Genomic DNA, 11,296 nt, shown 5'->3' with positions numbered 1-11,296 from the left:
GCGGGGAGGGCAAGAGTGGAGGGTGGGTAGAGGGTAACGTGGGGACAAGGACACATATGTAATTTCTTAATCAATAAAAAATATATTTAAAAAAAAAAGAGTCCTAGATAAAGCAGGGGAACAAATCCGTGATTTGGAAGATAAGGTAGGAGAACAGACCCAATTAAAGCAGCAAATAAAAAAAAGAATTTTTTTAAAAAGAGGATAGTTTAAGGGACCTCAGGGACAACATGGAGTGTATATAATAGCATCCATATGATAGGGTACCAGAAGGAGAAGAGAGAACAAGAGACTGAGAACCTATTTGAAGTAATAAGGACTGAAAACTTTCCTAACTTGGAAAAGGAAGTAGCTTGGAATCCGATAAAAAGCATACTACATACTTATGACATATATATGGGAAAAAATGCTTACAATATATCTAATGCTACTGTGACCTAAAGCAAATATCAACAAATAAATAATTATTGAGCACACAGGAATAAAAAAGAGATACCTAACCAATAATTAAATATAATGACAATGTGAGTAATTGTCTTAATTATATATGCAACTTTACATTTCTCTCCTAAGTATTTCCTATTGTCTTTTAGCAGTTAATCCCTTCAAATAATTCTTAAAATGGCCCTATTATCTACTAAAAACTTCATATACTTTATTTGATAATCTTTAAATAATCAGATTTAATGATTGTAAAATTTGCCAATTTAAATATCATTAACTAAAATATACCTGTTCTTTTGCTCTTGATGCAATAACTGAGCGGCTACTTTCTTCAAATCAGTTACTTCCTTCAAATCATCATCTTCTTCCTCTGCAAGTTCTTTTCCAAGTCTAAAAGATGACACATACATGTTTATCCAAAAAGACAGAAGATTTTTTTCATTTATTGTATTATTGTTGTTACTTATTGAATTTATTGGAGTGACATTGTTTAATAAAATTATATAGGTTTCAGGTATACAATTCTATAATACATCATCTGTATATTGTATTGTGTGTTCCACCACCCCAATAAAGTCTCTTTTTATTTTATGCCTGCTTCCAGAATTAGAAGCCATGTTTAGTTTTTAATGCCATGTGAAAGCTAAAATCTTAACATCCGTGTATTTAAAACATTAAAATAAGAAATAAGGAATATTTAAAGAATATAAAAGCATATCTATCCTTTCCACTAAACAGAAAATGTAGCATAGTGGTTATATTAGTATAATTAATGGCTAATAAAGTGAACTGTAGTATTACCTTTTTGTAATTTCTGAAATGTGTAATGGCCATAGTAATTTTAGTAATGCATACTTCCCAGTTGTGAGTATAATAAGAACTACAGAATTCTATCTGTCCAGTCTTTATCAGTAAATATAAAATGTCATGAAATTTTCATAATGATCTTAAAAATCTCTCCACAAAATGTTTAAGTAGAGGAAATGCAAAATGGGTTCAAATAAGTTTGGCAAAAGTGCCAAAAATACATAATTTTTATCATTCAAATAGAACCAATAAACTGTAAAATAAACTGTACTCCAAACAGAAGTATTTAATTTAAAAACAAAAAAGTATCAAATCCTACTAAGACTCTACCTTTACCATAACTTGCATTCCAGTGGTGACTCTCAAGTTTAGGCAACTGTCCTCATGAGATAAAGTGAGAAAATAAAATAATTAAATATAAATAATATAAGATAAAGCTATGTATCTCCTTATGATGTACCAGGCATGATTAATGCCCGCTTAAAAAGCTACCAATGAGTCATTTAGAGGAAGCACAATGTAGAGAAAAGAGAAAAGCTTCAGGATCAGCGAGAGCTCAGTTTACACACTAGGTCAGCCGTGGGCAAACTACGGCCCGCGGGCCAGATCCGGCCCGTTTGAAATGAATAAAACTAAAAAAAAAAAAAGACCATACCCTTTTATGTAATGATGTTTACTTTGAATTTATATTAGTTCACACAAACACTCCATCCATGCTTTTGTTCCGGCCCTCCGGTCCAGTTTAAGAACCCATGTGGCCCTCGCGTCAAAAAGTTTGCCCACCCCTGGTCTAGGTTCTACTGGATACTAGCTAGGTGGTTCTAGCCAAGAAATTTCCATCTCCAAGCTTCACCTTCCTCATCCGTAAAAATGAGGACAATATCTACTGTGCAGAATTTAGTGAGCATTATATCAGATACATGGGAAAGCACATAGCACAGATCCTGGTACGTGGTAGGTTTTCAAAATATGCTCTTCCCTTCCTTTCTGCTTCGATGAAGGAACTTAAAAGGAAAAGTGTCATAGGTCATATTCCATCATTTTGTAAGATAAATGATATAGAAGAGATCCAAAGCACACTTATTTTAATAAAATATGAAAATACCCTTAAAGTATATTTTCTCAATGAAAGAGTAAGAGTTAGGACACATGAGTTGCAGATATTTGAAAACCTGGGACTCGCTTTCCTTCTTCATCAAATGATGCCAATATCATCTATTTAAAAGGCTTACGAAGTAACTTAAATGGGCAATGTATGTGAAGGTACAGTCCTCCTCAGTAATAATCATAGGAGACATTATTATTACACTTCGGAGGGGAAAAACAGTGCATAAATGACACTCAATTTAAATGTTTACAAGAATTTTCAGTTTAATTGAGGAATGCAAGCAAATAAAGTATTCACAAATTACCTAAATACTAGTATAATTGGTAAATCAACAAAAATTATATTCTTCCAAGTAAGAATATCTAAATATATTTTAAATACTTATAAGTAACATTTCAATTTGAGAATTTGTGTGAGCTTACCTTTTCTCATCTCCTAATTCTTCATTTTTCTGAGATTTTTCAGGACCTTTTTCTTTTCCCTTATATAAAAGAAAATTATCATTTTAAATTGTATGGTCCATTTTTGTGATATCAAGGAGAACATGTTATTAATATTTGTTTCTTTACCTTAAGGAAAGAAACAAAGGATCCAATATGTGCATCTCCTTGTTCGGGAACTGCTACATCTTCTGCGTTGTGGTCAATAAAATCATACACTTCCTGGTCTAAGTATAAAATAATATTTATTAGAAAATATGAATAGTTTATTCTGACACTGCTTAGAATAAAAGTGTGTTTTCTCAATAAAAGAGTTGGCCAAAGATACTGTTTTTCAAAGTCTGTTTTTTATAAGGGCTATGTACATAAAATAAATAGAGCGAACACCATATGGATTACCTTTCTGAGAATCAGGTTTACTTCCAACGGAGTGACTATCGTTTCTTGATGTCTGCTCTCTGTTTGATTCTGAGACTTGAGAGTGAAGGCTGATTGTGTCGTCATCTGATGGCTGAAAAAAATGAAGCCCAAGTACCAATGAGGCATTTTAAAATACGATAAAGAATTAAGTTGCTTTAAATTAACATATGAAGTGTTCAATATGTGCTTTACATTTCCAGTTTTCAAAGCAAAAATGAGTATGTTAAGGTTTACTGTTGTGAGTTTAAAAATGTACATGTATGGTTTCATATAATGTAATGATGATTATACTTTTAAGCAAAATAACTCAGTATGTGCAAGTGTCTATTTCAAAGCTCTAATAAAATTTTAAAATAAAATAGATCAGCAATAAAAAATACTCACTTCTGTTGCAGATAACCGTTTCTCTCCATTATCACTTCCAATTCCAGAGTCAGGGCCAGGATTTTTATTTGGATAAAAATCTTCCATACTATGGAAATAGAAATTCTAAGAACAGTTAGGGTTTTCTTCTTAAATAGATAATATAGTCTTGACCTAAAATTTTCCTATATAATACAGAATATACGCTTTTGATGTCTGAGACCCTTAAGGACATGAGGGGGAAAATGTCAGGAACCTTCCTAACAAAACCCTTCATTCATGTCCCTCATGAAATATTTTTCCTTCATGCGCTCTGTTATAAAGTGTCAATTGTTAATAGTACGCTTTATTTCTCCTGAGAGATACAGAAAAGCAAAATCATCTTGATACAATATCTTCCTGTTTTTGTCATTGGTTTGACAAATTTCACCATAGAATGATGAAATATTTTAGAACTTCAATTCATAGTTTCTTCTTCATTAGCTCTAAAAATATGCTTTAGCTTTATGAATAACGTCCATTTGATAACCGAGAAAAGAGAAAATACAAAACAAAGTTTGCAAAGCATTGAATAAACAATTTTTCTGGTGTGAGGTCAGAGCTATCTTTGCAAATTTCTGAATACACAGTATGCCACCCAGGTAGCGAAGTACATTTTCACTTTAATTTGAAAATTTACCATACACCCTATGGACACCTTAGCATGTGCCAGGAATTGGGCTAAGTGCTTTAAAGACAATATCTCATATATTCCTTTAAAAACTCTAGCAGATTGTTGGTGTTTTCTCATTTTACAGATGAGGAAACTGATCTGAGGAAGGGTTGAACAGTTTACCCAATGACATGCAACTTGCAAATGGCAGTCTAAATTTGTTCCCCAGATTAACACTGAAGTCCCTGATTTAAATCACTATGCTATATTTCCTCCCCAAAAAACTGATCTTTATACTCTTCTGGAGTATATTAATAAACTTAGGGAAGTAATTGCCAACTATGAGACACTATGCTGAATGCTTGAGATGAGATGAATTAAAAAATGTTTTACCTCAAAGGGCTCTCAGACCAGAGGTGAAATAAGTATATTCACATGTCTTGAAGACTATGACAAAGGTAAATATAAAGTGCTGTGAGAAAAGAGAAATTAATTCTCCTTGTAAGGTTAGGAAAGGCCTTACCCAAGAAAAGGGTATTTGGGCTTAGTCTTGAAGGATAAAAAGACGAAATAATTGCTAATATTTGTTGAGCATCTACACTCTGTTAGGTACTTCATATTTTACTTTTAATACTTACATTTTAATTATATTCTGTAATTTATGCACTATATCTTTTTACAAATGAGGATAATAAAGCTTATAAAAGTTAATTTTCCATGGGGAAAAATTATAACATTTACTGAATATCATTTACTGAACTAGTTGCCAAGCACATATTTATTTTATTTTTTATTGATTTCAGAGACGAAGGAAGAGAGAGAAAAATAGAAACATCAATGATGAGAAAGAATAACTGATTGGCTGCCTCCTGCACCCCCCCTACTGGGGATCGAGCCTCCAACCCAGGCATGTGCCCCTGACTGGAATCAAATCCCGGACCCTTCAGTCCACAGGTTGACGCTCTATCTACTAAGCCAAACCAGCTAGGGCGCACACATTTATTTTTTTATATTACTATTAGCATTATTATTTTTATTATTATTAAATACTTCAGATTTACAAAAAAATTGAGCCCTACACTGTACTTTCAAGTGTGGGTTTCAAAATTATTTTTAAAAATCTATTATTTTCATTATTTTTAAATTTTTATTTTTCAATTATAATTTACATTTAATATTATTTTGTACTAGTTTCAGGTATGCAGCATAGTGGTTAGATTATTATATACTTTACAACATGGCCTCCCCAATATTTCCAGTACCCACCTGGCACCATACATATATATTACAATATTACTGACTATATTCACTATGCTATACTCTTTACACCTCCGTAACTATTTTGTAACTACCAATTGCCAAGCACACATTTAATTCTCACAATAAGCTTAGGAAATGGGTATTATTAACATTTTAAATAAACAAGCTCAGAGAGATTAAATACCTTACACAGTCCACAGAGGAATTAAGAAGTTAAACAGTGATTAGAGCTGAAATTCATCTGACTACTGCACAATAATACTATGTACTATTAAAATACATCTGTGTATTTCTAAAAGATGATAATGATAATAAGCTATTTGTTGAGGAATTATTTTGGGTAAGGCATTGTGTTAAGTTCTCTATAGACATTATTTCATTTAATCCTGACATCATCCATATGATTATTTTTGATTTACATATAAGAAAACTAAGGAGCGCCCTGATTGGTTTGGCTCAGTGGGTGGAGCATCGGCCTGCGGACTGAAGGGTCCCGGGTTCGATTCCGGTCAAGGGCATGTACCTCGGTTGCGGGCACATCCCCAGTGGGGGGTGTGCAGGAGGCAGCTGGTCGATGTTTCTCTCTCATCGATGTTTCTGACTCTGTATCCCTCTCCCTTCCTCTCTGAAAAAAATCAATAGAATATTTTTTTAAAAAAGAAAAGAAAACTAAGGAGCAAAAGAAAAAGAATATGGAGGACCACAGACATGACACAAGAACATAGTTTTGAAGAGCCAGAGAAGGGCTTTACGGGTACATTATGTCTGACTCTAAAAGTGGACATACTTTACTGCAATGCCTATCTTTGTAGAGTGAACAATTTACAAACTAGTCAAGACATGGAAGGGTTTTATAAGTAGTAAGAACGATATAGGCAAGGACATGAGTATGAAAGTGAAATGTACATACAAGAATTTTTCTAGGTACTTCATTCAATACAAGCTGTGAGTGGGAGGCTAGCACACCCAAGAGCCAACTCAGAAGGAAACTCTGTTGACCTGCACTGTCCAATACAGCAGCCGCCAGGAGTATATAGCTATTGAGCACTTTAAATGTAGCTAGTCCAAACTGAGGCATGCTGTAAATGTAAATAAAATACACACCAGATTTCAAAGATTTAATAGGAAAAAAAGAATGTGAAATAAACTCACTAATTTTTCTATTTAAATTAGATGTTGAAATATTTTTGATATGAGTTAAATAATGTGTATTGCTAAAATTAATTTTACCTACTCCTTTTTTACCTTTTTTTACATGGGTTACAAGAAAATTTAAAATTCCATATGTCACTCACATCACATTTTATTGGGTGACACTGCTAGAGACTATCTCCAAAATATATCTCAATTCTATCCACTCCTTTTCATCTCTACTGCAATCACCTTACTGAAGACCCCTTGATCTCTTGGAAGAACTGCAACAACCTAACTAGTCCCTCTACTTCTATTTTTGTTTACTTCCAATCTATTCTCCCTATATAAGCGAAGATAGGTTTGTTTGGTGTTTTGTTTTTTTTTAACATAAATCAGATCACGTTATTCCCCTGCTGTCCAATGAGTTCCCACTCTACTTTAAATACAATTTAAACTCCTTACCACAGCCTCAAAAGCCCCCACGTGACTTGAGTCCTTACTAACCAAAACCAACACATACCATTCTAGCCTTTAGCCCAGGGGTGGGCAAACTTTTTGACTCGAGGGCCACAATGGGTTCTTAAACTGGACCGGAGGGCCGGAACAAAAGCATGGATGGAGTGTTTGTGTGAACTAATATAAATTCAAAGTAAACATCATTACATAAAAGGGTACGGTCTTTTTTTTCAATAGTTTTATTCATTTCAAACGGGCCAGATCTGGCCCGCGGGCCTTAGTTTGCCCTCGGCTGCTTTAGCCACTCTGCTTCAAGCATGCTGGCCTCCATTTAGTTTTTTGTTTGTTTTGTTCTGTACTGTTCTGTTTTGTTTTGTTAATCCTCACCTGAGGATATTTTTTTTCCATTGATTTTCAGACAGAGTGGAAGGGAGTGGGAGACAACACAGAGAGAAAAACATTGATGTGAGAGATACCTGGATTTGTGCCCTGGATTGGGGCCGAGGATCCTTCAGTCCAAGGGTTGGTGCTCCAACCACTCAACCAAACAGGCTAGGGCTATTTATTTTTTTAACATACCAAGCCTCTTCCTAACTTAAGGCCTTTGCACATGTCATTATTTCTGCCTGAAATGTTCTTCCCCTCACTCTTTACACAACTACTTTTTCTCCTGTCAGGTCTTGAATTAAACCAGACCATACCAAGGAGACATTTCCTATCTTTACTCCTAAAACATGTTCCTTCCCTTTATAGCAAGGAAATTTGAAATTATGTGTATTGTGTTCCCTCGCTTTGTTTATTAACTGACTCATCCATTAGACTGTGAGCTACATGAAGGCCGAGACCAATATGTATATCATTCAACAAAACATACCCTGAACCAGTAGGCATGCTACCAATATTTGTAGAATAAATAACTGATATAATAAAGCTGTTACTAAAGTAAATTCATTTTTAAATAAATGTAAAACAGACTAATAGAGAGTAGAATATGAATTAAGTCTAATTTTTTATAGAATCGTTTGGTTTACTATCATTCATAACATTAAACAAAAGAATCTTTAGGAACTAAATTTAATGTTTGGATACTTAATTCTACTTAGGCAGCAGAAAAAAATTCAAGAAAAAGACCTATTTGGGAATTCCAGAGCTTGCACTATTAACAACAGTACTTATTATATTGCTATTCTAAGTAGTCTAAACTTTGTCATAAATACAATGTCAAACCTTTAAATATAGTTTCACCTCATACCAATTATTTTCCATCCTATTGGATGAAATTGTTTTCATATAATTACACCAATCTACATCTTAAAAAGATGAATTAAAAACAGTATCAAATATATCATTTCAAAATTTCATGAGGATAAAAACATCGATATCATACAGAACATCGATGATAAATCATCTTTGATCTAGATACAAAAAATATAAAGTAAGGAAGCACTCAAAAATGCCTTGCTCTTCTGCCAAATTCAAGTCGAAGTTAAATTCTACTAGTTATTACAAATGTACAATAGAATGATCATAGGAGTAATAGTCAAGTACTGAGAAATTAGTATTTCTGCACTATAATGTTAAATGTTTGCATTTTACTACTAAAATTTTAATAATAATTAATTTTTTGAGAAAATTCCAAGTTGATTCTAGTATCCAGAAGTTCATCCTATGATGGTAATATTTCACTTCAAACAATTATTGAATTTAACACTGAGACAATCAGCCTAAACATATTCAGTTCACTCAAAATTAATAAATATCTTTTCTATAAAGAGAATATACTAATCATGAAACAAGACTGTAAGAATATTACATTACCTGTCTGTGAGAGGCTGGGAGGGCATTCTTTTACTCAGTGATGGAAGATCCAGAGAATCTGGTTTCTTATCCATTCTGCAACATGCTTGGATACTTAAGTATTTAAATATGTGTACTTTACCCTTTAAACATATCTGTCAATAAGTAATGGAGAAAGATTTAATTATATAGGTCCAAAATATATGCTATCTATCAATTTACTTATATATTTTAATAACCTCAAATTATGTTGAGACATCATGATCATGATAGATACACTGCATACTTAATTAATTTGTACTTCTGACATTAGGTGAAAAAAAACTGACAACACTGATACCAACTAAAATTCTATTGCTGTCTCTGTTCTTATTAGAAAAACTAAGTTAATTATTCCGTATTTCACTAAAGTTTTTTTGTTAACAGTACAATGTACAAACCAGTAAACAATATAAAATTTATAATGTATGAGAGTTGCCTTTATGAGAAAAAAGCAAAAAGAAATATATTTATTGTAGTAGTGAGAACAGAAAACAAAATTCATGTAATTCTTTAGTAATCTCATCAGAACCACTAAGTTGGTTGGGTAAACACTGGAGGAAAGCTAATAAAAAGAATTTAAATATAGGAAAAATGATTTTGTTCAAAGGTGTGAGAGTAGGCCAATTAGAATAAAATAACATGTAAATGGTCAATTCAACTAAGATAATATCCTGAAAAGTTATTTTCATTGCTGCTAGAAAAAGAATAATAATGGGTGAAATACTATGTGAAAGAAAGTATGCTATATAAAAAGGATAGATGAGTGGAAAGGAAGTGATAAGTCAAATTTACAAAGATTAGCTGCAGTCTCCATGAGTTATATCAAATAAGTATCTCTCAAAATTTGTAAGAAAGATATTGTTTTATGAGCTTACGTAACCTACCAACACATACAAAAATAATCAACAAAGAAAATAGTAAGAAAAGTACATTAAGAAGTAATTATCATTCCAGGTATAAAGGAGAACCATTTCTTACATAAATCTCATAGTTACCAGGTCTGACTTGACCACTGAAAAATTTCATTGAAAATAAAAATTAAAACATTTGAGCTATTAGAATTCAACACATTACTAATTAAGATGTATCCTATTATCTGTCCAAACCAAAAAAAAATTATTATATTACCAAATTAAATTAAAATCAATTATTTTCTTTTATAAATTCAATTTTTATAATAGTAATTCATGTACATAGTTTTAAAAGTCACAGAGAATTATAAAACTGAAAACAAAATATTAATCCTAGCCCTGACCAGTGTGGCTCAATTGGTTGAGTGCTGTCCCATGTGCCAAAAGGTCACCAGTTCAATTCCCAGTCAGGGAACATGTCCAAGTTGCAGGTTCGATCCCCAGTCAGGGTGTGTACAGGAGGCAACAGATCGATGTTTCTCTCTCACAGTGATGTTTTTTTCTCTCTCTCAATCACACTCCCTCTTTAAAATACATAAAAACATATTTTAAAAAAGTATTTCTCCATTCCATCCCCTCCAATCACCAAGACCCAGTCCCTCATTGAACTCTTTTATTTGGTTTTCTGCTATTTACCTTCATATTTATAAATAACATGGCTTTATTGCTATCTTATTTTTATTTTTCAAGTATAGACTCTATTTGTTGAAGTCTTACTAAGGAAAAAGAGAATTTAGATTTATTTTATAACTACCACTACGTTCATATATCAATTGTACTACTACCATCCTCCCATCTCCAATAACCATAAACTCACATAAACATATTTCCTCCCTCTTCAGAAGTATGCATAGTGGTTAAACACAAACTTTGGAGTCAGATAGCCTTGGTTTGAAACTGGGCTTTATTTATCACTTGCTAGCATGTGACTTTAGGCAAGTCACTTAACTTCTATGCCCTTGTCTCCTCATATATAAAATGAGATATAATGACAGTACATGTTTATAAAAAATGAATTAATGTGATAAAATGAATTAATGCATATAAAGCATTTTAAACAATGTCTGGAGCACAGTAAGTGCTATATACATATTTACTATTATTATAATACAGATTTTTTTCATTAAATCAAAATAGAATATTTACACTATTATGAGTAAGAAAGTTAGAGTACATTTTCTTTCTCCTGAAAGTTTTTGTTTTGTCTAAGGTGACTAATTACCTCATTTGCCTTTGCATAATTTTCTGTATGCCTATCTACACTAATAAAAGAGAAACATGTTAATTGGCGTACGACCGCTACCCTTTTCATTGGCTAATCAGCGTGATATGCAAATTAACTGTCAGCCAAGATGGCGGCCGGCAGCCAGGCAGCTTGAAACTAACATGAGGCTTGCTTGCCTCAGTGAGGGAGGACTCCAACGTTCCCCGCCTGCTGCTGCAGGCCTCTGAGCTGGCAGTT

The 11,296-nt window shown here is 32.8% G+C and overlaps 1 protein-coding gene across 1 annotated transcript in view; it reads right to left on the bottom strand.

Annotated features, from left to right (window-relative positions):
- Positions 1 to 11,296, bottom strand: part of LRCH2 (leucine-rich repeats and calponin homology (CH) domain containing 2) — a 131,839-nt gene that overhangs the window by 43,381 nt on the left and 77,162 nt on the right. The window contains exons 7-12 of the mRNA XM_006759219.2: positions 8,903 to 9,036; positions 3,604 to 3,691; positions 3,199 to 3,310; positions 2,929 to 3,026; positions 2,782 to 2,840; positions 733 to 834 (exon numbers count right to left, since the gene is read on the bottom strand). Coding sequence (XP_006759282.1) covers positions 733 to 834; positions 2,782 to 2,840; positions 2,929 to 3,026; positions 3,199 to 3,310; positions 3,604 to 3,691; positions 8,903 to 9,036 — 593 coding nt within the window. The remainder of the gene's footprint in view (positions 1 to 732; positions 835 to 2,781; positions 2,841 to 2,928; positions 3,027 to 3,198; positions 3,311 to 3,603; positions 3,692 to 8,902; positions 9,037 to 11,296) is intronic.

This window comes from Myotis davidii, unplaced genomic scaffold (genome assembly GCF_000327345.1).
Source record: "Myotis davidii unplaced genomic scaffold, ASM32734v1 scaffold1596, whole genome shotgun sequence".
Taxonomy (NCBI): Eukaryota; Metazoa; Chordata; class Mammalia; order Chiroptera; family Vespertilionidae; genus Myotis; species Myotis davidii.
The sequence above is the reverse complement of the archived record's forward strand: the minus strand, read 5'-3'. Positions and strand labels throughout refer to the sequence as shown.